Here is a 25,684-nt window from a genome sequence, read left to right as displayed (position 1 = left end):
GCTTATTCTCCTCCTCACGTACTTTGTGTATGTGAGTGGCAGTCGAGGCGATTTATTCTCCTCCTCACGTGGGTGGTAGTCGAGGTCATATTCTCCTCCTCACACAATCTATGTGTGAGTGGAAGTTGAGGTTATTAGTTCTCATTCTCGCATAATCTATGTGTGAGTGGCAGTTGAGGGTAGGTAGAGCCTGGGAGGCTCCATTACCCGTATGGTGATATTTCTTCCCCATATCCTATCATTACTTGACTAGCGGGGCCTAGTCTGATTTCCGTTTAACCAGCGGGCTGGTCTTATTCTGTTGAGTATCGGAGTTTCCATCATTCCTTTCAGTTGTTTGGGACTAGCGGGGCTAGTCGGTTTTCTTGAGCGGAACTCCTTTTGTTTCGTTTTCCTAAATCAGTGCATGCATCGGGATATTTTTTAATAAACTAAATGTGGGAAAGTATAAAATCTCTTTTGTTTAAAATTGCTTATTTTTGTCCACTCACACTAACGTGTTTTCAATACTTTCCCCTGGGCCCTTCGGTTTCAAATGCCCAGTTTGCAGGCGAATTAGTGAGGTCGGGCGTACACGGAGTTGAGGCATAGTCAACAGCATGGCTTCCGCGTTTGCCTTTGAGTTAGGTTGTCCTTATTTACCTTTCTATTAGAATTGCTCTGATTACCTATGAGATTTATGTTTTTCAAGTTGAGGTTTGTGTTTTGTGAATTGGAGATTGATGTTGAGTTGGGGAGCAGGGTGGCTCCAGAAGTATAAGGATGATTTGATTTAGAAGTGTAAATGCTTTCTACAGGTTTTGGGTAGCCCATTTTAGGGGAGGTTCCGCCAAATTTTTGGTAGAATTTCTTCTAAGGTGGGCCCTTCAGGGCCACTTCAGATTTCAGGGTGAAATCCGGGGCGGGTCCTGTCAATATTTGGTTCAATGAACTTCTAGTTCATGACATTATATACCTCAATTTACTGTAGAAATTTGATACAGTATATATGAGATAGCAAAAAAAATCTTCCCCAACCATATTGGAGGCACTTAGTGCAACAATATTTCAAATTTGGTAACATAATAGTAGCTCATTCAAAGCCACAAATCAAGATCTACAACTGAGTAAACAACTTGAGTAAACATCAATTGTGAAATGCTAACAATTGGAATGGACCAAATTCATTTTGAACTGCTGGCCAAAATGATATACTCGAAATTTCGAGTTTAAACTTCATGAGCAACTTCAGGTGCTCATCTAGTTAGTACAATCATTGAGAAACTTCATGTCCTCATATAATTGGAGATCCAAGAAACTTGAGGTTTCAATTTTTTTTCAATTTATAACAACCTCTTAAGGAGCGTTAGGTTCCTAGATAATCGTATTAAGAAACATTTAGTTTCAATGGGAACACAAGTGGTTACAATAAATTTGTGAAATAACACAATAATGCTTACAATTTGCTTATTGTAAGCAAAAGACATCAAGCATGTGAAATGAATCTCAATATTCTTATTAGTCAATGCAATTTAATTTGACCAGTGCCGTTTCGAAAGTGGCTTGATAATCATCTAACATATAGTGTACCATAGGTGACACACGCCCGATTTACAATTTTCTCACATGTGTGGATGTTAGGACATTATTTACATTGACTCCTGATTTCTCTCTTGCCATGATCCACTTCTAGTGGCATTTCATGGTATAGCCATGTCAATCGGCTTTCTTATTATACAATAAGATCCATGAGAGGGAGAGGTTATACATCTCTGGTAATATTGGAGACACAGGATGCAAAGAGACAATAATATGTGCTCTTCTGGAGCCATCAATCATATATGTAAGATCTGAGATGATTGTTATATTAGCCTCATAAGCATAAGCCTTAGTAATATTTTTTGGACACCATGGATAAAATTGCATTGCCTGAAAGTCACTCAAAACATAAGTTTGAAGATGACACAAATCAAATTTGCAAGAATTGAACAATGGATCTCACATGATATACACGAAGCTTCTGGTCTGTGTTATACGGGTAAAACATGATGTTCAATTATTGTATTGTTGTTCGATGTAGATTAATAACATCAAATGCATTTTGAACTTCTGGCCAAAATGATTTTGAACTTCTGGCCAAAATGATTATTTGAAATTTAGAGGTCTGAGAGGACTATGAGTCCGTAATAAAAAATTACTTTAATGAAAATAAGGAAATTAATATAATGCTAGCAAAATTTAAATAAAATTATGCAATAAAATGAACTGGGAACTTCTGGTTCCATAAGTGAAGGAAATACACAGAACTTCTGGTTTGGTTAACTTCACAATACATGATAATCTTGTATCTCATCTCAAAAAAGACAATAGGAGAACCAAGTTCTCTTATCTAAATGCTAGTCAGAAGCTTCTGGCTTCGATTGATTGTACGTCCAACTTTGAACTGCAGGTTCGAAAGGTGGTTTGAATTCCAAATTCACAAATAGTCATAAGGAGGAAGGAACCCCAACATCAAAAGATAATTGGAGGAACTTCAGGCCCTCTAATTGAGGATTATATTAAAAAACATTTGAGTTCATATACTATTATATAGCTCTGAGGATCTTCTGGCCCTCATAATTGGATAAGTTCTGAAGAGTTTCATGTCACAATTTTCCAATTTATATTTCATGACCCTAGAGGAACTTCAGGTCCCCATATAATTAGGGATCAAGCAACATGCGATTTTGATCATTGTATAATTCTGAGGAACTTTTGGCCCTTGTTAATTGTATAGGCTCTAAGAAACTTCATGTCACAGTTTTAATTATATAACTTTCAAGGAACTTCAGGCCCTCAAATAATCGAATCCAGAAACATGTAGTTTTGATCTCAAAGGATAACAAAATTCACAACAATAATAAATGTGAAAATTATTAAATTAATTTGTAAGGTAAATGAGATCCATGTAGTCAACGAAAAACAAACTTATGTACTATGATTAGAGGGAATCTTTGTTCAACCATGATATGATTAAGTCATTAATTCAGGTAACATAGTAATTGAATACCTTGATATACAATCAATACGTCATATATATATATATATATATTTTTTTTTTTTTTCTTGACAACTTGAAATACTCAATTAAAAAAACAAGGGGACAGAAACAAACAAAGAGCCAGGACCAAACAAACTAAACTAAAGGTGGACCTCGGAGCCCATCATACAACAAAATTTTAAGTAAAGAGGAGGGAGGGTGACTAACCGAGTTGGAAGGACACTTCCCACTGTTAACTAATGAAGCAACAAGATGGGCTGCTTTATTAGCCTTTCTACTGATCCAAGACCAGTTAAACTGTCGGGTTGAAGAGAGGTACCGGACTTGAGAAATAATGGTTGCAGCTTTCCAATCAGAGGTAGGGAGATTATGGGAGATGGAGTTGATCAAAGTTTGAGAATCTGAAGAGATAATGATATCCATATGAGGGAAGGAGTTTGCCAGAAGAATTGTTTTCCGAACTGCTAATGCTTCTGTTGCCAAAGGGGAAGGAGAGCGCATTTTTGCCGTTTTACCGGCAATCAAAGAACCTTTCCAGTTTCTAGCCAAAGTTGTCACTCCACACATAAGGGTATCCTTCTGTCAAGAAGCATCTATATTGATGAGGATGGCATTGACAGAAGGGGAGACCACTTAACAGGAATAGTATTGGGAAGGGTTTGACACCTAAATCTGACTCCAAACTCGTTAATGAGTGAGCTGCAAGGAATTCAGTCGTCGCTTTGAAAGCAGACAAAGCAATCTTGATTGGATCTGGAGATAACTTATTAAAAAAACAATCACATCTATGCTTCCAAATTCTCCACAGAAAGAACACAACATGGGTGACAAAATCAACAGGGGTATCCATTTGGCTTATGTTGAAGAGCCAACTTTCAAAAGAAGTGATAGCTTGTAGAGGAACTTTGTAAGATAGGGGATGAGCAAACCAAGCACTTACAATCCAAGGACAAGTGAGAAGAGCATGTTCAGTTGTTTCATTTGGGTGCAGGCATAATTGACACTCAGCTGAAGATGCAATATGCCTTGTAAATAAATTGCTCTTTGTTGGAAGAATAGCACGACCAACACGCCATAAGAAATTTTTGACTCGAGGAATTGTATGAAGCTTCCAAATCCAGGACCAAAGACTGCTAGGAATAGCAGATGAATTATGAGGATGTTGCATTACTCCAACTTGAGAACGAGAGTGAAGGAGATGATAACCTGAATTAACAATAAAACCACCGTTTTTGGTGTGAGGCCATATCAACGTATCAGAAATGTTTTGATCAGTAATAGGAATAGCATAAATCAAGAGGGATTGTGCAGGTGTAATGAGGTCTTTGACTTGCTCCAGATTCCACGTTTTTGTGTCCCAATTGATGAGAGAACCAACCTGAAAGTTCTCATGGTCTAGTGGAAGATGGATCAAAGAGGGAGGGTTGGAAGGGATCCATGTTTCACTGCCTATCTGAACAAAAGTTCCATTACCAATGTTCCAAAGAGATTTAGAATGAATAACATCTCTACCAATTAACAGACTTGACCAAATCCAAGAAGCTGAAGCACATTTTCTTGCGAAACGAAAAGAAGTCGATGGAAAATACAGTTGCTGCAGGACACGAGCCCATAAAGAAGTGGGATTGTGAGTAAGTCTCCAAGCTTGTTTAGCCAGCAATGAATCATTGAATTCTACCAAATTTCTGAATCCCATTCCACCGTCTTGTTTAGGCAAACTTAGGAAATTTCAAAACTTCCAATGCAGTCCATTAGAATCTTGATTTCCCCACCAGAAATTTGCCAAGATACTGTTCAATTGAGTGCAAAGAGAGACTGAAAATTTAAAACATGCCATAGGATAAGCTGGGATAGCTGTGGCAATAGCCTTGATAAGAGTTTCTTTCCCAGCTTAACTAAGAGTATCCTATTTCCATCCCTGAACTTTCTTGGATATTGAGTCCTTGATAAAACCAAGAGCAGCCTTTTTTGATCGATGCCAGAAGGTTGGAAGCCCCAAGTATTTCCCTGGATAAAAAACAACTGGGATTTGCATAACAACACTCAACAAATGTACAATTTCAGGTTATGTATTTGGACTGAAAAAAATAGAAGATTTGTCCATTTATCAGTTGACCAGAAGCTACACAATAAGTGTGGAGGAGATCAGACAACATTTCACAGACCAATTGTCCCTTCATACGTCATATTTGAACACTAGTAACACCATAATTTGTATGTGGGTTAAACATCCAAAATTCACAGACCAATTGTCCCTTCATACTTAACATTGTGACATGCTTTATATACACAGATTCACATTAGCACATGAACAATTAATCTGATATTAAATTTGAAGGCATAAAGCCCATGAAAACAAGAGTTAGAGATCAAGTATTAATCATGGACAAAGTCGAATATATATATATATATAAAATTATAAAATTATAAAGATATAGCAGCATTCGTTAAAGCTTTCGATTGAAAAAGCTTATATATATAGTTTGCACACCAACAATAATATTAGCAAATCCAAAAGCTATTGTAATGGATATAATTAAGAATAAGAAATAGTAGCCATCGAGCCCATGATTAATAGCTAGTGATAGTATATAAAGAAAACATAGGTAATTATGAAACCCTTATCAGGTATGGCGGAACCTCATTAATGAAGGATGTATATACATGTATATGTGCTCGTCCTCGTGATCATAAAGCTCATAGATCGTCATGGAGGTGATGGAGAAAACAAGAGAAAATAACATAGCAAAAACGCGCTGATAACATGTTATAGAGTAGAAAGAAGATGAAGAGAGAACAGTTGGGAGGAACTATAAGTGTTCTCATTCAGTCTTATTAGCCTCCTTTATATAGAAGTAAGGTTTACATCAAAGTACATAACTAATGAGTATTTACGTGGACAGCCACATAGATAATAATATTTGCAACAATATTAATTTATTTATTTTATAATAAATCACAAATATATACATTTACCACTTTACTTTAATGACTATACTTTTACTTTAATGATGTTTTGACTTTTGCACTCATTGAATTATGATTTATAAATTTAATCATGTTTTAATTTTATTTGTTGTAGATTTTGATTTTAAAAAATGCAATATGAGAAAAAAATTATTTCATTTTATTAAATTCTTATTGGGGATTTGAGGCGAGTTTGGAGGCTTAGCCACTAGTGGGATGGGGATGGGGAATCCTCAATATATTTTTATTGGAAATTGGGAGGAGATGGAGGATGAAGGATGACTCCGGATATAAGAATGGTATTGTGATCCCTATCCCGAACCCGCCCCATTGCCATCCCTGGAGGCAAGTAAGTATTTTCTTTGCCAATATTTGTTAATTTTCCAAATATAAATTCCACACGAACGGTAACTGTGTTTTATTTATTCGTTTAACTAGTTACCTTTCAAAGTAAAAAAAAGTTTTAACAGAAGTAGAAAACCAGAGCTAAAACCCTGAAAAATCAGGCGCGCATCGCATTCTAACAAAGATGTGCGGAATCGCTCTGATCATCTCCGGCATTCGCTTCGACTTATCGTCTCTGCTTCTGGACACCACACCTCCAGTCACCAACTCCGACCAAGTTCGTCTCTTTACTTCACTTTCCGGTCAACAATTCTATCCTTGCCTCGGCCCATTTAACCAAACTACTTTCTGCAGCTAGAGTTCACTATAGCCGACCTCGCAGCCGCTCTGCGACGGAGGGGCCCAGATAGCTTAGGCACCAAGAAGCTTCTTCTTCACTCATCAGGCTCGGAAATCATGTCTGGAGTAGAGGAGGAGTTCAACAACTGCTTCTCTGCGGCAAATGGTCGAACACCCTGTATGCATTTTTTTGGTGCTACTTTGCAGCTCAGGGGAGTCAACCCAGTAGTTCACCCATTGATAGATTCGTCTAAGAACGTTCTTGTCTATAATGGTGTGTATTTGTTTTTGAATTTTCGGGTGTTTTGGATTGGTTTTGTGTGTTGGGTTTTTGATTTTGTGTGGTGTTGTTATGGAAAGGTGAGATCTTTGGGGGGATTGAGATTGCTAGTAAGGAGAATGACGGTGAAGTTCTAATGGGGTTGCTGGGAGGGTGTGAAGGTTGTGTGCCGAATGTTGTTTCTAGGATCAAGGGCCCTTGGGCTATCATCTATTGGCAGGTAACTTTTGAGTGGTAAGTTTTGATTTAGTGTGACTGGAATTTGTTGCACTCTTTGTCTTGCTTTGAATACTAGTTTGAGTTATGTTTGTTATTCATGTTTAGGAAAGTTCAAGAACATTATGGTTTGGGAGAGATGCATTTGGTCGCCGGAGTCTTCTTGTTCACTGGCCAACAGTGGAGGACTCTCGGTTTCTGTTATCATCAGTATCACCCGTTGCTTCAAATGAGCATTCTTCTGGTATGCATTTCTGGGTAGAGCTTTACTTGCGTGCTTCTGAACTTAGCTTATGTAACTGTGTTTATTGAGTAATATCAATGCACTTTTGATTTTGAAGCTGAAAATGGAACAACCAAGCTTGGTTTTTGGGAGGAGCTGCCATGTGGAATATACAGTGTATCCATAGATGCTCCCAATGGTGACGGGAGTTTGGTTGGTGAAGTGAAAAAGCATGAATGGACTAATGCCATGCTAGAAGAACTGATAAAATGGGAGAGAACATCTGTCGAACCCAAACCCAAAGAGTTGCATATTTCACGTTGTGAGACTGTAAGAGGGCAACACGATATGAACTCACTTACTTCAGATATAGTGCCAATGCCATCTAAGTCAGGTTACTATCATCAGTACTGACAAACTTACACGAAGGGTTTTTGTTTTTCCAAGGTTCTTATTGTGCTTTTTGCTTGGTTGAGTAGGCAATATACAAGCTTCAATTTCAGTGCCAGCAGAGGCTGTGCTGATTGCTTTAAGGGAATCAGTTTTGCGGCGATCTTCACTGCACAGAATTTTTCAGGTTCCGAACTCTCATCCTACTTTCGCCTGGTTGGCTGGTTATATGCTGTAGGATACTATTGAATGCTGATTAATGAGGTGGTCTTAACTCTCATCCGTTCCTTTCTTGTCCTTCTTGAGTTTCTCCTAGATAATCTTCTTACACCATCCAAATGTTTCTTGGTTGTAAGCAAGTCTGTCTTCATTACTCAAATTTGTGCTAATGCACCATTTTGTACTCACACTATCAAGACCTCAAAATCTTGTAAAGTTGTGTGATGAAAGCACATCCCCTGATGGTCTCTGTCTTGGAATTTTGGACCTAGTTCTTTTATAATTTCACATGATAATTGTATTTATTTTGAACTTCTTCTAAATTGAAAGGAAACTCTCCTTGTTTGGTTTTAGCATGGGAGGTGGGTATTATGTGATTTAGGTTTCGGAATTGATATTGAACAATTTTTATTGGAATATATAGGCAAGTATGCATGTGGAAAAGAATCTTGTACCGGTGGCAGTTCTTTTTTCTGGTGGATTGGATTCTATGATAATTGCAGCATTGTTGCATGACTGCCTAGATCCAAGCTGTAAGTGTTGCCGCATAAGCTAGGTTAGCGGCCCTCTTGCCTTAGTGTTCAACATTTGCCTTAGAACTCACTTCACATATTGCATTATGGAATCCTTGTTCAATACAATTGCTGAGTTGATTTTCTAAATTTTCTTGGCAGATGAGATTGATCTACTTAATGTGAGCTTTGATGGTCAGTCTGCTCCAGATAGAATCTCTGCCAAGGCAGGAGTGAGCGAACTGAGAAGAATTGCACCTTTAAGAAAGTACATGCTAAATTTTATCATGAGTCTGTGTTTAAGGTTTCTTCACTCAACATGTGCATAAAATAATAACATTTTGATCTTCATTTCATGTTCTGAAGCAACAGATTCTTGGTTCTTTTCTTCATGCTTATGCTTAATGAATTTGCAAATACTTTCGTACCTGCTTTTTATAGAGTTCTTTGTGGTCTTTGGCTTTTGATTAGAGTTGTTGATGGTTTTATCCGCGTCTTTCTATTCATGGTGTTTGTTAATGGGATTTAAATGCAGGTGGAAACTTGTGGAGATCAATGCTGATTCATCAAATTTGACCTTTGAAACAAAGCGTGTATTGTCTCTCATAAACCCTGCCAACACCTACATGGTACTTGTTTTCATTCTATGGCTAATGTTTTTACATGCATTTAATTATTGTTTGATATATCATTGAGTGTAATATGTGCCGAGTTACATTTTTCCAAATAGTTATTATAAGTTATTTAGTGTCGCAGGACCTAAATATAGGAATCGCGTTATGGCTGGCAGCTGGTGGGGATGGATGGGTTTATGAGGAAAATAGCAAATATAATGATGAGAATCGTCAAGGTGTTAGATACAAGTCAAAGGCTAGGATTGTCCTTGTTGGTTCAGGTGCAGATGAGCAATGTGCTGGCTATGGTAGGCACAGAACAAAATATAGAAGTGGAAGGTATGCAAATAGATCATAGTCTTGTACAGTATTACATTTTTTGGGGGGTACTTATTTGGGTGGTCTGCTGTGTTACAAGTTGGTTGCGACTGCATGAGGAAATGAAACTGGATATGCAAAGAATATGGAAAAGAAACCTTGGTAGAGATGATAGATGCATTGCTGACACTGGCAAGGAGGTATTGCTAAGAACTTGAGCAAATATCATTTATTGTTCCCTTGACTTGTGTTATGCATAAAGTATGTAATGTTTGTTTATACTAGGCAAGGTTTCCTTTTTTGGATGAAGATGTTATACGAACTTTATTGGGGATTCCTCTCTGGGAGGTTACCAACCTTGATCAACCAAGTGGAATAGGAGATAAGAAGATTTTGAGAGAGGTAATTGCTAATTCTTTTTGCAGCACTTGAGTTACATAGGTAATTGGATCCTAAATAAAAACTGCATTGAATCACGCAAAACACTGATTATTGACTTAGAAAGCCAATATTTATCTGGTTATGGTTTTGATAAATGCCTCTTCTCTTCTCCCTTTTGATATTTCTCAGCCTCAGCTCAAAACACTTTTTTCCATAGATCGACTTTTGCTCTTAATTTGTACTGAATGATATGCTGTTATGCTTTTTAACATTATCTCAGTTGGCGAATAATGACCACACACTTTTTTTTTTTCCCTTCTCTTTAAATAATGTGCTGCGAAGGTTGCGGAATTGCTTGGTTTACATGAAGCTGCTACTCTGCCTAAACGAGCTATACAGGTATCAATCTTTAATGTGTATTTTCCCTTTTTCCCCTACGTGCTTTGTCACAGATACGTGATGAGAGCAGCACATAAAAGCTGGTTTGGTACAGGACCGTTGAATGTTCACTTAAACAGTTTGATAGTCACTCTCTTTGATAGTTAAGGTGATTCAATCACTGAATACTCTGTTTTTCTGGTTTAGTTTGGTACAAGAATTGCAAGGGAGTCCAATAGAAAGAATTTCGGAAGTAACCGTGCTGCAAATCAGGCATCTGCGGGAAGTGTGGTGATTCACAAGCAGTTGGACACGGCTTAGTGGGATTGTTTGATGCAAGCATGTTTACCTCTGTACTTGTATTGTTGATTTGTACGTTTTGGTCAACTTCAGTCCAAATGGCTGTCATTTAGTCATTGTCATCTTGGAAATGATTGATTTGAAGGAATTAGAACCAACATTGTATGTCTAGTTAGCAATGAAACTTTTATCTTTGATTAGCTCTTAGCCTCTTGCAGTTGATTTTAAAGCGACCTCACCGGTTTTGAGAAATTATTCAATTACATTGATAGGTTCTAGTGTTACACACTTTACTCTGATGTACTGAAAATGCATTTTGGAGAACAAAAAGATGACTTTAATCGTTCCTGCCATGGAAACAAAGAAAACCTATCAAGATTTTTTTTTTTTTTAACTAAATCCATCTTTTCTGAAAAGTTCCCAACACTTCATCAATTTCTCTCCCCAAATGCCTAGACCAAATTGTGACGGGGATCGAACTCAGAACAGATCTATTAAAAAATTTGTGATGTGAAGACGAGCTCCAACCTTAAAAAAATTGTGGGAAAAAAAAAAACAAAAAAAACGTGGTCGGCAGGATTCGAACCTGCGCGGGCAAAGCCCACATGATTTCTAGTCATGCCCGATAACCACTCCGGCACGACCACTTGATGTCCTGTAATGCTATTTAAACAAATATCTGTCGTCATATAAAATGTAATTGTAATTTCAGCGACGTGCTTAGACATCACATGAGCCCTCATAAACCCGTCTCCCGCCGTCAAACGGTAAAGCTTTCTCTTTCTCTGTTCTTCTCAGAGCGATGGAAACCCACAGCTCCTGTAGCATCACAAACGACGACGGCGAATGGAGAGCCGAAAAAGCTATAGGCGGCAACGCCCAAGCTCTCCAAGCTCTCAGAGAACTCATCGTCTACCCTCTCCTCTTTTCTCGCCAAGCCAAAAAGCTCGGTCTCAAAGTAAACTCTTCTCACCAAACAACAACACATCCCTTCTTTAAGTTTATTTTTTTCAATTCGTTGATTAATGGTATTTCTGTGTTTTCTTTCAGTGGCCCCGAGGTTTGCTTCTCTACGGTCCTCCCGGCACCGGAAAGGTAGTTAGAGTTTCACTTAGTTTAGTTTATGGAAAATGTAAACTCTCGCTAACAATCTTTTGCTTCCCAGACAAGCTTGGTCCGCGCAGTGGTTCAGGAATGTGGTGCGCATTTAGTTCTCATCAGGTACTCTCTCTCTATTCCTAGCTAGCTTTGGCATAGACTTGTGATTACTAATGGTATTGTGTTCTCTTGGTATTTTCCGCAGTCCGCATACTGTTCACAGAGCTTATACCGGAGAGAGTGAGCTGGCACTGCGAGAGGCTTTTGCGGAGGCCGCGTCACATACATTGTCAGGGAAGCCGTCTGTTGTGTTTATAGATGAAATCGATGCCCTCTGTCCTCGCCGTGATTCTAGGTATGGTACAAACCAGCATTTGCCTGTTTTTCGTACTTGGGAGCTTTTTTCAGCTGGTTGTGATCGTTGTTGGGTGAAACGGGAGGAAACTTGCACTTGTGTGTTTAACTTGTTTGAGTTTTGTTTCAATTGCAGAAGAGAGCAAGATGTTCGTATAGCTGCTCAACTGCGTTTACTGATGGAGTCAAAGGCTTCATCGACACATGTACCACAAGTTGTTGTTGTTGCCTCCACCAATAGGTATTTTTTTTTTCCCCTGGAAAATGATGTTTTATTTCATCAGGGTTTTGAACTTTTTGATTCTCCACCTTTGTAAATTTTTAGGCATCCTGTTCATCTGGTAGGCAGTTAGCCAATGTTTTGATGTTTCATATAGAACATCAATAGGTTTTCTTATGTACGACTGTTCATTTTGATCCTATATAATTTCATATTATATTCTAATATGTGTATATATCTTGTGTCTGTATACAAAGAGTGGAAGCAGTAGACCCAGCACTAAGAAGGTCTGGGCGTTTTGATGCTGAAATTGAAGTTACTACACCTACTGAAGACGAGCGCTTTCAAATTCTCAAGGTGAGTAATTTTTCCCAAACTTTAATGGAACATGAAATTACTTTTTCATTAATGTGAAGCAACTTTGTAAATAGCCACTCATTTTTCCTTTTCAAAAATCCAATTCTGTTCAGCTTGTTCAATAAAATGTTGACCATGGCAAGAGATGAGGGTGTGAGATATAATCCATACGTATGTTAATCATTTCAGCTCTACACGAGAAAGATTTCTTTGGATCCTGATGTTGACCTACGAGCCTTGGCTGCAAAATGCAATGGATTTGCTGGAGCTGATCTCGAAGCTTTATGTCGTGAGGCTGCCATGTCTGCAATGAGGAGGTATCAAGATGCAGACAAAGATGTTGGTTTGCTAAGCTTAGCAAAAGAAGACTGGGAGAATGCAAAGTCTGTAGTTAATGCAAGCATAACAAGAGGTGTCACGGTGGAAATCCCCAAGGTGACATGGGAAGATATTGGGGGCTTGAAAGATTTAAAGGTCAGTACATTCATGTGTTCATCTCCTCCTGGAGGTTCATGGTACTAATCATTGCCTTGTGTCATCGACAGATAAAGCTCCAGCAAGCTGTTGAGTGGCCTATTAAATATTCTACAGAGTTTTCAAGGCTGGGAATATCTCCAATACGTGGAATTCTTCTTTATGGTCCACCAGGATGTTCAAAAACCACCCTTGCCAAAGCTGCTGCAAATGCTGCCCAAGCTTCTTTTTTTTCTTTGAGGTATGAACTTCTTGTATAGTCAAGAGGGAAATGTTAATAGGTTGGTGCATTCATGATATTAATTTACAATAATGTATGGGGTTTGCTCAGAGTCTGCATTCTGTTTGTTGCTATTCCTTTAAGTCTTTGGGCTGAAGGCTTGGAGCCCATTTTGTTATATTATCCTGTTATTCATGATACTTTAGTTCAAACTATCTGTTGAAACTGATCACAATGACTCTGAAACATTAATTTTGAGGGGGCAAACCTGACAACAGCAAGGTTATACCATGTTTGACAAATTCCCTTCAAAACCAAGAATTATTTCCTAGCTGCAAAGAACCTTATGATGGCCAAAAATGTGTGTCAAACAAACCAACTTAAAGTGCCCAGAAGGTAGTCAGTCAAATTTTTTTTGGCTGTTTCAATAAAGTTGTCTTTAATTATTCTCTAGAAGGAATGATATGCTCCCCACATACTCTTAGAATTATAGTTAGTCTTTCTGATGAATTAAAATAATTGCATGCCTGAATTTTAAAAACTTTGAATCAGTGGTGCGGAATTGTTTTCAATGTATGTTGGAGAGGGTGAAGCTCTGCTCCGCAATACCTTTCGGAGAGCTCGCCTTGCAGCACCCAGCATTATATTCTTTGATGAGGCAGATGTTGTTGCAGCCAAACGGTTAGTATGCTGCAATTGTCCAATTGTGTTATTCACTTATTTGTAGGAAACCTTTAATATGATGTGATTTATCCGAAAACCTTTAATTTAATCTAATAACGAATACCTTAATGGAGTCCCGCACTACACATACAAGGTCCAAGTTTCATAATTTATGGTTTTCCTAAAATCATAGGGGTGGGAGCTCAAGCAACAGCAGTACTGTTGGAGAGAGGCTTCTATCTACTTTGCTTACTGAAATGGATGGTTTGGAGGAGGCTAAGGTGAGCATTACATACCATATGGTTATGTTATTCTTCAAGTGAATCCATCAGAGTGTATTTATGAAATTGTATTCTCATTTGTTCTTAGGGAGTTTTTGTCTTGGCTGCTACAAATCGTCCTCACGCAATTGATGCTGCATTAGTTCGACCAGGACGCTTTGATTTGGTAAGAATTTGTTTCTGTCACATGATTTTCCGGTGTTATTCAATTGTTTCCTATATTCTTGAAACTTGGTATTTTCATGTAATATCGAAAGAGGTACTGGTATTTTTCTGAAGTTGTTCACTTTTGGAAGTTCCAAAATTGGGCTAATGAGATTATACACTGAAAATGAAAAGAAACAAGATTTGGTTTGGTTTTAGAGAGTTCTGTTAATTCTTGCATGTTCCTTATGGAATTGTAGGTGCTCTTTGTACAACCACCGGATTTAGAAGGTCGAAAGCAGATCCTTAGTGTACTCACTCGTGAGATGAAAATAGGAGATGATGTTGATCTCAAACGAATAGCAGAAGAAACAGAGCACTTCACTGGAGCTGAGCTGAAGGGTCTATGCAAGGAAGCCGGAATAGTTGCTCTGAGAGAAGACATATCTGCAAGTGTTGTGCGTCATCGCCATTTCCAGACTGCAAAGGACTCTTTAAAGCCAGCATTGACCAAAGCAGATGTTGACTCATACAAGGCTTTTGCCGCTGCGTAGAATCAAGTGCCAAGCATAACAAGTACATACAGATCAAACCCAACACTAGCATATACTAGTCATTACCTGAAAATGTAGTTAGAAGTGTACCGTCTTTTGGCACATTCTTCGCTTGTTGGAACCCCAAGCTATATATATACACTTTCTAATTTGATGAGATTACCAAGCTTTGTATCATTTGTCTTTTTTTTCTTTTTTTTTCTAGAATTGTATCATTTGTCTTTAAATGTGTCGAATACAAAATTATAGTATTTTATGAGAAGCCAGTTTTTTGAGGAGAATCTAGGATTCAACTCATTCAAGGAAATAAGAAATGTGAACCATAGGAATGACTGCAATCTATTTCTATATCCTTGTTTTTGAGAAATTTAACCCGCGGAGGTCAACGAGTTCTAATCTAACTCACATCATGAAGGTGACTTATTCAAATCTCTATAATATATATTTTTTTTTTGGTAAGTAAATCTCTGTAATATTATGTATAAAGTAAAAAAGACAAAATTATGAAGAAAAAAAAATTAAAAAAAATTAGTGAGGACAAAATTGGAAATCCAGAATTTGTTTATTAGGAGCTGGAAAATAACAATGTCCGTAACAAGTAACCCTAGCCCTCTCCCGCTCCACCACAATTTGCATAGTTCCCGTTTAGCCCCTACCCCTCCCTCTTCTTCCAATTCCGTTCTGCAACTCCAATTTTTTGCGTTACATATTACTAGCTCCAGCTACCGCACCGCTTCCTCTTCTTCAATCTCTCACCAAGATAAGAGTTTTGCTTATTTGCTCCCAAGCCGCCGTGTTTGAAGTTTTAGCTCGCCGCGGATATCATCGCCGCCTCCGCCTCAGAAGCAGTTGCTCTATGCTTCAATGGCTCACGGACGGCTCAATAACTCCACCAGCGGCCTCAAACGCAGCTTCTCCGACGAGAATCGTAAGCCCGACGCCTTTGGCAAGTAAGGCTTAATTATTTTTCAGCTCTGTTTGGTTGCTCAGATAGTCTGTGATTTCTGATTGATCGGATTGGAATGTGCGATTTTGATTTTAGGAGGCAGAAGCTTTCGCAGCACAGGAAGGCTCTCCCGATCGCTTCTGGTATGAGCTTCGACTGTTCGCTATAGTATTGTAGTAGTATCATTGTGTGTTGTTTATGTTTATCTTTGAAATTCATTAGTAATGGTGGTGTTTTTTTTTTTAGTTGAGAAGCGTCTGGTAGAGGAAGTTAGAACGCATGATACTTTGATTATTGTTGGCGAAACTGGAAGCGGAAAAACAACACGTATGATTATTCTTATTATATGTTTGTGATTTGTTTATGCTGCATTGTAAATGCACAGCCACGTTTCTGTGAATGTATAGCTATTGACTTGATGGTGTTTCTGTGATATGTGCAGAATTACCTCAGTTTTTGTACAATGCTGGATTTTGTGGGTATGGGAAACTCATTGGGGTAACTCAGCCTAGGCGTGTGGCTGCTATGACTGTGGCGAAACGGGTTGCTGAGGAATGCGGTGTTACTTTGGGTGAAAAGGTTGGTTACGCTGTCAGATTTGAGGATGTGACCTCTAGTTCAACAAGGATCAAGTATATGACTGATGGATTGCTACTGAGGTAAAATCTATATACTATCTTTGTTCTTTAATATATTCGGAAGCTTCATTAAATACTTCACAAGTTTATATGTATCTATTAAGCTTTATATAATTTGCAAATGTTCTCCCACTCCCTTTTTTACTAGTCTTAAGACTGATATAATGTTCGGTGCACTTTCAGGGAAGCACTATTGGATCCATATCTCTCTAAGTATTCAGTCGTCATTGTCGATGAAGCTCATGAGAGAACTGTCCAGACTGATGTCTTACTGGGCTTGCTTAAAAATGTACAAAATGCAAGGTCAAAAGTTGTCAATAACCACCAAGATACAAAAAACACGAAGACAAATAATGACATGCAGTTGGATAAAGAAAATGGTTCTCAGTCCTTGAGCTTTCTCAAGCAATGCCAAGGAAGGAATCCATTGAAGTTAATTATCATGTCTGCCAGTTTGGATGCACGCATTTTCTCCGAGTACTTCGGTGGTGCAAGAGCTGTTCACATCCAAGGTCGACAGTTTCCTGTCGATATATATTATACTCATCACAATGTACAAGATTATCTAGATGCATCGTTAACTGCCGTATTTCAGGTATTTAGCGCCTTTGTAGGTATCTCTGGCAAGCAAACTTTTACTTTCATGTTAAGTTTGTTTGAGTTAATATGAGTGCTTATGGTATCATTATAAGCTATTCAAATTTATCCCCAATCAGTTCTCAGTTTTAGACTTTAAGTGAAGTTCTCTAAATGATGTTCATGTTCTTGTGTATGTCTCGTCTCTGTGCTATTAGATTCATATTGAGGAGGACCCTGGTGATATACTTGTATTTTTGACTGGTCAAGAAGAAATTGAATCTGTACAGAGACTTGTCAAAGAAAGACTTAAACAGTTACCTGAAACCAGTCAAAAACTTGTAGCTGTTCCTATATTCTCATCTCTTCCATCAGAACAGCAAATGCAAGTGTTTGCACCGGCTCCTGATGGATTTCGTAAGGTAACCTAACAATATTCATTAACTTAAGCATTTAAGTGTGTATTCAGATATACTGTGATTGTTGGCATTATAACTTGTCTACTGCCACCCCAAAAAGATTCATGTGGCCCCATATCATTTTTTTTTTATTACAAGATGACCCCTGTTTAAACTCATTTTCAAGTGACATGGTTAAAACTCTTGAAAAATGCGGCTAGACCAATTGTTTGGGTTCTGGAGAAAAGGGAAAGAAAAAAAAAATGTTTAAGTTGCTTTGTTTTGTTGACAGCATAGTCAAAATAAATTAGAAGTTGATGGGTAATCTCTAATTGTTGCATTGTTCTTTAGGTAATATTGGCAACGAATATTGCTGAGACATCTGTGACAATACCTGGAATCAAGTATGTAATAGATCCTGGGTTTGTAAAAGCACGTACCTATGATCCGAATAAAGGGTTATCAAGTTTGAATGTTATTCCAATTTCAAAAGCACAGGCTCTTCAGAGAAGGTATGCGATGCTGGTCATTCTTAAGAATCTAATAAGTAATACTTATAACTATGAATCTCAGATAATAGAATTATTGAGATTAAGTTATTGAACTATTTAGATTTCTTTGGAAGCCCATTCTGTAAAACCAGTGTAATGCAAGTTATTAGATTATTGTTCTATTCCACATTAGTTGATAACTTCTGAATATTTGAACTGCTTCAGAAAATTTTGTTCTTTATAAATAATCTCCTTGGGCAGTGGGCGTGCAGGGAGAGAAAGATCAGGGAAGTGCTTCCGCCTCTACCCAGAGAATCAATTTGAGAAACTTGAGGATTCAACAAAGCCAGAGATCAAGCGGTGTGACCTTTCTAGTATAATTTTGCAACTTAAGGTTCTGGGTGTTGATGATGTCATTGGGTTCGACTTCATAGATAAACCGTCAAGGTGAATTGTGGGATTTCTTTTGCATCTTTTGATATATCCTTTTGGAATTGGGTACATTAATGTATTTTTTTATATATCCTCTTTTATCAAACTTATGATACATGAATCTGTTATACATTTGATCAGGTCGGCTATTGTCAAATCACTGGAGCAATTGTATGTGCTAGGTGCTTTAACAGATGAGTGTAAACTATCAGATCCAGTTGGACGTCAAATGGCAAGCCTTCCCCTAGACCCTATTTTCTCAAAAGCTCTAATCCGAGCAAGTGAAACTGAATTCAATTGCCTCGAAGAGATGTTGATAACTGTTGCAATGCTCTCAGTTGAGTCCATATTTTTCGCTCCCCGTGAGAAATTGAACGAGGTATTTATGAATGGTTTATTACCTAGACGGCTTCTATTTATTCTCATAGAGTATATCGATAGAAAGTAAGATGGAAAGAATTTAGTAGCTTATTTGTCAAAAATTTATCTCTATTATACTACTTCACTAGTTCACTTACATCTCCTCCCTCGCCCTCTCTCCTTTTCTCACACACACTACTACTTTTAAGTTTAAAAAGTGCCATGTATTTCTTCCTGTTGGCCAGGCTAGAACTGCAATGAAATGCTTTGCAAGTCCAGATGGGGACCACCTCACTTTGGTTAATGTATATCGAGCGTTTAATGAGTTTTCAGAGAAGAGATCAGATCTCAGTAAAGAGAAACATGAAAAAAGTCTCAGGAAATGGTGCAAGGACAATTTCATTAATAGTCGCTCCCTGAAGCATGCTCGTGACATTCACAGGTTGCCTATTTATATTTCTTGCTCAGTAATAGACATGTTTCTGCCAGTTTCACACTAGATTTGTAAAGGGCAACACGATCTATATCCTTGTTCATGGTGTTCCTGCCAATTTGCTCCTCTAAATTTCATGGCTGTTTTCCTGCAGCCAAATCCGAGGGAATGTTGAACAAATGGATCTTCATGTAGCTTCTTGCGGGGATGACATGCTTCCGTTTCGAAGATGTCTTGCAGCGTCTTTCTTCCTCAATGCAGCTTTAAAGCAGCCCGAGGGAACTTACAGGTCTTGAACTTACTTTGACATGTTTTGAACATCTTTTGGCGGGGTTCTCTAGGTTCAAAATTTGTACCATTTTAGTAGGACATGCTCAAGTAAAATGGTATCAGCAGATCTCAGTTGTAGGTCACGTGGTTCCGCATTATTTTTATGTTTGTCCTTATGCTTCTTATTAATTCTCTGTGACAGGGCTTTAGCAAATGGTCAGGTGGTTCGGATTCATCCGTCGTCCGTGTTGTTCCATGAGAAACCAGAGTGTATAGTTTTTAATGAACTAGTTGAAACTAATCATAAATACATCCGCAACACAACTAGAGTCGATTATTTATGGTTACATGAGCTTGCTCCTCATTTCTATGCCATGCAGAATTGAATGTAGTGCCAAAAGGTATGCTTGTTTGATCTTTATTAATTTCACTTATCCACTGCATAATTTATCCTCTAGTTCTAATCTTGTTTTCCTCCACACAGGTCTTGGATAGATTTGAGCATTTCCAATTACAAGTTACATGCAAGCATTATCAGATATTTCCCACCTCGTCAACTTGGTCGAAAACCCTAGTGTAAATCTCTAATTTCAGTGTCTGATTTCTGACCTGCAACAAAGAGAGCGAGTACTGGATTGTTCGAGTCTGATTTTGGCATGGGTTACATGTTTGTAATGTTGAGAAAAGCAACTCTTTTTGAAGAATGAAGAGTTACTCAGAATATGGACTGTGATCGTGAATCAGTGATGCTGGGTCGGAGGTCCATCTGTTGTCTACTGATGAGCCATAGCAGATTTTTGAAGTGCTGTAGGAGGGGCAGAGGAATATGTACACTGACATTACCAATAAAGTCATCGATTCTTTTGTTGTATAACTCGGTTCAATTTTCTATTCGTTCACTATTCGGTGGATATCCATAGATATATAAGCTGTCGTTCAGGACCATTGGAAGATGACATATTCAGAAAGTAAACGGAGATATAAATAGAGTATTGACTTTAGTTTTGCAAATTGCAATGATGGAAATTGGAATACTCACCCAGCCAATTTTGAAGTGCATTTCTTTGACTTCAAAATCATTTACATCGCCCGTGCTTCTAAGTTTTTCTTTTTGTTCTCTCATTTTCCACGTTAAACTTGGGTCAAAGACGCGGAGCAATAAACAAAGAAGAATTCTAGCTACTGTTTGTTTAAGGGGGGCTACATAGGTATGCATGAGGCATGAGCCTTCATAGAAGAAGCCAAGTCCTTTTCTTACCGGGTCAAACTTTGTGTGTTTGCTGTGTCTACAATGCTCTTCATGAGCTCAATATTCAGTGCATTATTTTACCAGAAAGAATACTAATAGTTTTGTGCCTGCAGAAGACTTAATGTTCTTGAGCCTCTCTCATTCTCTGACATTGCAGACCAAATGGGAAACTCAATGGCATGCTTCTCCCCTGCGCACATACCAAAGAAGCTGAGCACCAACTTGTCAAGGAAGCCCTCCAAGAGGTCACCCAACTCTTCACCTTTCTTTGGCTCCTCGGCTAGTACTAGAAGAACCAAGAGTTCTCCCAAGAAGACGTCACAGACCCTTGCTGATGATTTGATGCTTCAACAACAAGCTATAGAGGCGGTTCTGTTGTTCCAGAACCACCAGAAGAACAATGGATCGCAACCCTTCAACCGGTCCACCTCTGTGGTGTTTCCGGCTCCTGGACCAAAGAAGAATCAGGCCTTCACGAAAAGCTCCAGCTCTAGGCAGCCTTTGAGTTCTGAGACTCTCTTTCAGCCTCTTGAGCTTGTTGACAAGCAGGTTTGACTTGGCTGCATTTTTTTGTTCTCTGCTTTTTGTCAAGTAATTCATTCATTATTACAAAGATCATGGGAAATAACTATGACTGGTTAAGCATGTTCTCTAAGTAATCTTAATTTCCAGGTTTCAAGTTTCCCATCTTTTCTTTTTTCTTTGGATAATTACAAGTTTTCTGTTTGGAGGATCTAGTTTTAACTTTTAAGGTTCAGAATTCAAGGAATTAGTGTTTAGGAAAAGTGCTTGACAAGTTGGTCAACCCCATTGACCAACTCTGGTTATAGGTTAAGCGGGTTATACCATTAAATAAAGTACATTTGGTGTTAATTAGAATATATTTTGCTTCAAGGGTTTTGGTGGGTTTGAACATCTCACTGCATAAACAATTGGTCGGCTCCAAGCTTGCGTTGAAGATTTCACCTACTGGATGCTGCAAACATCTATTGCACAAAGTGACGGACTGAAGGGCCATAAGAACAGATCAGAAACTTGGACTCAACTTGGCTTTTACACTCTGCATTCTACTAGAAGCAGATGCCATTATAGGCAAATCACCATACATAAGGGCCATTTGTGTGTTTAACATCAAATGAAATAGGTTCTGGACGGTGAAATTTTTTAAGACTTGGACTTGGGCGCGATAAGTTTACTCTGGGGAAGGTGTTAATGACATTGATTATATAGTGAAATTAATTATAAGGTTTTGAAAGTCCTGTGGTGTTTGTTTCATTGTACTGACGATATCGGTGCTTCCTCAAACTGTAGATATGAGATCAATATGTAATAGTCAACTGCTAAGCATAGTTTTGCAATATGTTTCCATCATTGTCTCACCTATTTCTACGATTCTAAGCTTATTTATTCAACTTTCTTAGCAGGATGTAAAGATTGATGGTCTGGAAACAAATCATTTTGTACTTGTTCACGGAGGTGGCTTTGGTGCTTGGTGCTGGTATAAAACAATGACACTTCTAGAAGAAAGTGGGTTCAAGGTTGATGCAGTTGACTTAACTGGTTCCGGAATCCACTCATTTGATACAAACAGCATTACAAGTCTTGCACAATATGTGAAGCCACTTACTGAAATCCTTGAGAATCTAGAGGAGGGGAAAAAGGTTTGTGCTCTTTTGTTCTTTGTGATGTAATAACATAGCTTTCTTAAGTAAACACTAGTGATTGCACACCATGTTGGTCTAAGCTTCATTACAATGACAAAATGCAGGTCATTTTGGTTGGACATGATTTTGGTGGTACGTGTATCTCATATGCAATGGAGTTGTTTCCATCTAAAATTGCAAAGGCCATCTTCATATCTGCAGCAATGTTAACTAGTGGGCAGAGTACTCTTAATCTGTTTGCTCAACAGGTAGATATGTCCTTCACTCCATACGATACTATAATCAGACTCATTCCTTTAATGTAGTATTTACCATGATTTCTCTTTCTCATGTCAATGCAGACAGGCTCGAACGATCTGATGCGTCAGGCTCAGATATTCTTGTATGCAAATGGGAAGGATCAGCCTCCTACTGCTATTGGTCTCGGCAAAAAATTTACCGAAGACTTATTGTTCAATCAAAGTCCAGCAAAGGTAATGTGACATGATTCTAGAAACTAACAGCAACAATTCCAATCAAGTTTTGCTTTCAGAAGCTGTCATTAAGTGTTATTGAAGCTTTTACTGTTCCTTCTAAACCAGGATGTTGCATTGGCATCAGTATCAATGAGGCCAATCCCTTTTGCACCAGTAACTGAGAAGCTCTCTCTTTCTGACAAGAATTACGGATCTGTCAGGCGGTTTTTCATAGTCACTCAAGAAGATCATGCCATCAGCGTTCCACTACAGGAGGCAATGCTAGAATCAAACCCGCCAGAACAGTTTTATCGACTAAAAGGCTCTGATCATGCACCTTTTTTCTCGAGGCCTCAGGCTTTGCATAGGATATTAGTAGAGATATCCCAGGTTCCACCTAATCTGAGTTGAGCTTCAGTTGCTTACCAGATACACATAGCAATGTTAAAGAGTCCAACACCGTTCAGTGTATAGAGTCTTAATTAAGGCATCAAAACTTTTTTATAAAATGTGTCTACTTTCTCTTGTCACATAGTTTGGCATGCTATGTGGTGAAGTGACAAGTTAGTTGTCTCATTTCATAACATCAACAATTGAGAACATAATCAAGTGTACTCACGAAATTGTTTCATTTTTAGGTTGAACTTATGACCTCTTACTTCCAAGAAAAAATTTATCCACCCAAGATATCCTTTTACATGTTTATGTGAGTGTTGAAGATATAAAAATATTAAATTTTGAGTGAATTAATCTTCTGAAAATGCAATCAACAACGATATTGGCCATGCCTGAAGAAGAATGTGCCAGCAGGGAGGTTACATCAAATGCCTAACCGGCATAATGTTCTTTTCCAAACCATGTAGAAGAATACAAGTAATACCGTGGGGTTTGGTCGGGGCTCCCTATTAGATGCCATATGGCTTGTCTATAGGTACAATTGAACATAAGGGGCAAATATTCTTGAAATAAGAAAAATAAATTGATAAAGAAATATTATATATGAAATTAAACAAATTTTTTAATTGGGTCCTTGACCAAAAACCCCAAAATGAGCCAAAGTTATCCCACTTACCCCAGCAAGAGATTTTTATTTCCACCTACCATATTTAAAGTAAAATGACTATTTTGCCCTTAAAGTAATTAATTAATTACATTTCTCTCTCTCTCTCTCTCTCTCTCTCTCTCTCTCTCTCTCTCTCTCTCTCTCCGATCTCTTTCTCTCTCTGCTCAGAAAGACGGCGCCGGAAGATTCATCGACTATAGAAACAGAAACTCGGCGAGTTTGATGGGCCGCTGGAATTGTGAGCTCGGAGAGTTGTGGTTCGCCGTCTCCGATTCCAAGCATCGTCGCTACGCGAAGAAGAACTCCCAAGCTCCGTCGATGATGCTCGGCCTCTGGAAGGACTTTCCGGCCAAGCTCCACCACAAGGTCTACAGATTCTCAATGTCGCCGGTAACCGCCTCTCCAGCGAAATCAAAACCAGAGCTCATCTCCGACGAGATTTGGCGCTCGAGCTCGACCTCCGCTTGCAGTCTCGTCGGCGCGGGTATTCAGGTCGGTGGTTCGAGCAGTCGAAGGTGCTACGATCACTTTGGTAGCAAACCTGTAGACGGTTGCTACAGTTGAAGGTGAGAGAGATAGGTGGGTGCCCGATCTTTTTTTTTTGTTTTTTTTTTTTTTAAGTAATGGGACAGAAAAAGAGGGAAAAAAAGGTTTTGAATGTCTATTGGGGGGCAATAGACGTTTTGAATTAATGTAATCTCCTCGTTTTTTTTTCTTTAATCAAAGTTTTATTTGTCTAATTTTAAGAAATAGATTGGTATTAGGGGGCAATAGACATCTATTGGGGGCAATACAAGTTTATTCAGAGGGCAATAAACCTCTCCGACCCCATATGAGATCTACAACAACCTCTTTGGAGACTTCCGGCGAGGTTTCATAAACCTCTATTGTCCCCCAATAATCGTCTATTGTGGGGCAATAGGGGCAATAGAGGTCTATTTGGGGCAAAAAAACCTTTCCGGTGAGATTTTCACCAAAATCCGGTGACCGGAATCCGGCGGCCGGGGACCGAATTCCGGCAAAGGTTGGCCGGATTCCAGCGGCCGGTGACAGGATTCCGGCTGCTGGTGACGGGGCTCCGGCGAAGTCTCCTATGGTTTCTCTCTCCATTCTCTCTCCCTCTCTCTCTCTCTCTCTAAGTTTTAAAGGGGTGAGAGTAAAATGGTATTAAAAAAAAATAAAAAACAAAAAAAAAAAATTTTTAATGGGGTATTAAGGAAGACCTCCTTAGAGTGTTTTGGGTATGAAGGAATTAAAAAAACTCAATGGGGTAAGTGGGAAAAAATTCTCTAAAAATGGGGTAAATTGACAAAAACCCTTTTTAAAAACTTTTGTGTGATTTTTATTTTATTTCTATTATTCAAATTAAAGAAGAAAATGAAAAATTAAAACAATCACCAAATGTTCAAACATTGGGTATATATATTTTATAGACTCTCAGAACTTGTTGAGGCATATTTATAAAGAATTTTAATCAAATATTTTTTTTGTAAGATTTGAATTTAATTAATGAATATGCTGAAATTTAATTATCTGACAAACTGATCATCTGAGAATATCATACGTCACACTATTAGTAAAAAGATGTGTTTTTTGTTTTTTACACGTTCAGCGTCACAATCTCACTCTCGCTTGTTTTATTCGGTCACAATATCTAAAATATACGCTTTATCCACACATTAGGATCACAATCTCACTCTCGCTTGTTTTATTCCGTCTGAGTCTAAATCCTGCTATTTTTATGCCACACTTTAAAATATAACAGTAAAAGCATTTCTTTATCATACTACCTAACAGCCAGATTTTGAAGTCGTTCTAAATTCTAACCGACAATAATATCAGC

At 38.3% G+C, this 25,684-nt stretch overlaps 4 protein-coding genes and 1 non-coding gene across 7 annotated transcripts; 4 read left to right on the top strand and 1 right to left on the bottom strand.

Annotated features, from left to right (window-relative positions):
• Positions 1–609: 609 nt before the first annotated feature.
• Positions 610–10,701, top strand: LOC112201118 (asparagine synthetase domain-containing protein 1). Of its 2 annotated transcripts, none has more exons than XM_024342132.2 (15): positions 610–627; positions 6,493–6,608; positions 6,686–6,944; positions 7,031–7,170; positions 7,275–7,410; positions 7,508–7,783; positions 7,869–7,966; positions 8,423–8,531; positions 8,673–8,778; positions 9,046–9,139; positions 9,267–9,463; positions 9,543–9,642; positions 9,728–9,844; positions 10,166–10,222; positions 10,409–10,701. In XM_024342132.2, the coding sequence occupies exons 2-15, from the start codon at positions 6,516–6,518 to the stop codon at positions 10,520–10,522; spliced, it is 1,896 nt and encodes a 631-aa protein (XP_024197900.2). In that variant the 5' UTR covers positions 610–627; positions 6,493–6,515; the 3' UTR covers positions 10,523–10,701. The 2 variants fall into 2 exon arrangements, with proteins under 2 accessions (XP_024197900.2, XP_024197901.1); XM_024342133.2 differs by lacking the exon at positions 610–627 and adding an exon at positions 6,112–6,335 and having other exon boundaries at positions 6,425–6,608.
• Positions 10,702–11,066: 365 nt separating this feature from the next.
• On the bottom strand, positions 11,067–11,148 carry TRNAS-AGA. The gene has a single exon. It is a non-coding gene; the product is annotated as a tRNA-Ser (tRNA).
• Positions 11,149–11,225: 77 nt separating this feature from the next.
• On the top strand, positions 11,226–15,043 carry LOC112198108 (cell division control protein 48 homolog B). The gene is made up of 12 exons (XM_024339158.2): positions 11,226–11,459; positions 11,552–11,596; positions 11,667–11,722; positions 11,805–11,954; positions 12,090–12,194; positions 12,431–12,530; positions 12,720–13,004; positions 13,076–13,245; positions 13,777–13,905; positions 14,081–14,168; positions 14,257–14,334; positions 14,573–15,043. Exons 1-12 carry the CDS (start codon positions 11,304–11,306, stop codon positions 14,864–14,866), a joined length of 1,656 nt encoding a protein of 551 aa, XP_024194926.1. The 5' UTR covers positions 11,226–11,303; the 3' UTR covers positions 14,867–15,043.
• A 413-nt stretch (positions 15,044–15,456) lies between these two features.
• On the top strand, positions 15,457–20,353 carry LOC112197187 (pre-mRNA-splicing factor ATP-dependent RNA helicase DEAH10). The gene is made up of 13 exons (XM_024337772.2): positions 15,457–15,816; positions 15,909–15,955; positions 16,059–16,139; positions 16,255–16,471; positions 16,634–17,045; positions 17,245–17,448; positions 17,776–17,936; positions 18,177–18,362; positions 18,489–18,726; positions 18,953–19,149; positions 19,295–19,429; positions 19,613–19,811; positions 19,895–20,353. Exons 1-12 carry the CDS (start codon positions 15,731–15,733, stop codon positions 19,794–19,796), a joined length of 2,148 nt encoding a protein of 715 aa, XP_024193540.1. The 5' UTR covers positions 15,457–15,730; the 3' UTR covers positions 19,797–19,811; positions 19,895–20,353.
• Positions 20,354–20,500: 147 nt separating this feature from the next.
• Positions 20,501–23,477, top strand: LOC112197188 (putative methylesterase 11, chloroplastic). 2 transcript variants are annotated; one of them, XM_024337776.2, is made up of 5 exons: positions 20,501–21,208; positions 22,084–22,320; positions 22,428–22,571; positions 22,665–22,796; positions 22,905–23,477. In XM_024337776.2, exons 1-5 carry the CDS (start codon positions 20,822–20,824, stop codon positions 23,187–23,189), a joined length of 1,185 nt encoding a protein of 394 aa, XP_024193544.1. In that variant the 5' UTR covers positions 20,501–20,821; the 3' UTR covers positions 23,190–23,477. The 2 variants fall into 2 exon arrangements, with proteins under 2 accessions (XP_024193544.1, XP_024193543.1); XM_024337775.2 differs by having other exon boundaries at positions 22,081–22,320.
• Positions 23,478–25,684: the final 2,207 nt, after the last annotated feature.

Source organism: Rosa chinensis, chromosome 4, assembly GCF_002994745.2.
Source record: "Rosa chinensis cultivar Old Blush chromosome 4, RchiOBHm-V2, whole genome shotgun sequence".
Taxonomy (NCBI): domain Eukaryota; kingdom Viridiplantae; phylum Streptophyta; class Magnoliopsida; order Rosales; family Rosaceae; genus Rosa; species Rosa chinensis.
Note: the sequence above shows the minus strand (reverse complement) of the source record. Positions and strands in the feature narration are given on the sequence as shown.

Bases quoted from the DNA above. Each gene is read 5' to 3' on its own strand.
- LOC112201118 (XM_024342132.2), top strand. From the start codon at position 6,516: ATGTGCGGAATCGCTCTGATCATCTCCGGCATTCGCTTCGACTTATCG. The intron at 9,464-9,542 runs GTATGCAAATAG...CTGTGTTACAAG, and splicing joins ACAAAATATAGAAGTGGAAG to TTGGTTGCGACTGCATGAGG. The intron at 9,643-9,727 runs GTATTGCTAAGA...TGTTTATACTAG, and splicing joins TTGCTGACACTGGCAAGGAG to GCAAGGTTTCCTTTTTTGGA.
- LOC112198108 (XM_024339158.2), top strand. From the start codon at position 11,304: ATGGAAACCCACAGCTCCTGTAGCATCACAAACGACGACGGCGAATGG. The intron at 13,005-13,075 runs GTCAGTACATTC...TGTCATCGACAG, and splicing joins GGGGCTTGAAAGATTTAAAG to ATAAAGCTCCAGCAAGCTGT. The intron at 13,906-14,080 runs GTTAGTATGCTG...CTAAAATCATAG, and splicing joins GATGTTGTTGCAGCCAAACG to GGGTGGGAGCTCAAGCAACA.
- LOC112197187 (XM_024337772.2), top strand. From the start codon at position 15,731: ATGGCTCACGGACGGCTCAATAACTCCACCAGCGGCCTCAAACGCAGC. The intron at 15,956-16,058 runs GTATGAGCTTCG...TTTTTTTTTTAG, and splicing joins GGCTCTCCCGATCGCTTCTG to TTGAGAAGCGTCTGGTAGAG. The intron at 16,472-16,633 runs GTAAAATCTATA...GTGCACTTTCAG, and splicing joins ACTGATGGATTGCTACTGAG to GGAAGCACTATTGGATCCAT.
- LOC112197188 (XM_024337775.2), top strand. From the start codon at position 20,822: ATGGGAAACTCAATGGCATGCTTCTCCCCTGCGCACATACCAAAGAAG. The intron at 21,209-22,080 runs GTTTGACTTGGC...CAACTTTCTTAG, and splicing joins TTGAGCTTGTTGACAAGCAG to CAGGATGTAAAGATTGATGG. The intron at 22,321-22,427 runs GTTTGTGCTCTT...GACAAAATGCAG, and splicing joins ATCTAGAGGAGGGGAAAAAG to GTCATTTTGGTTGGACATGA.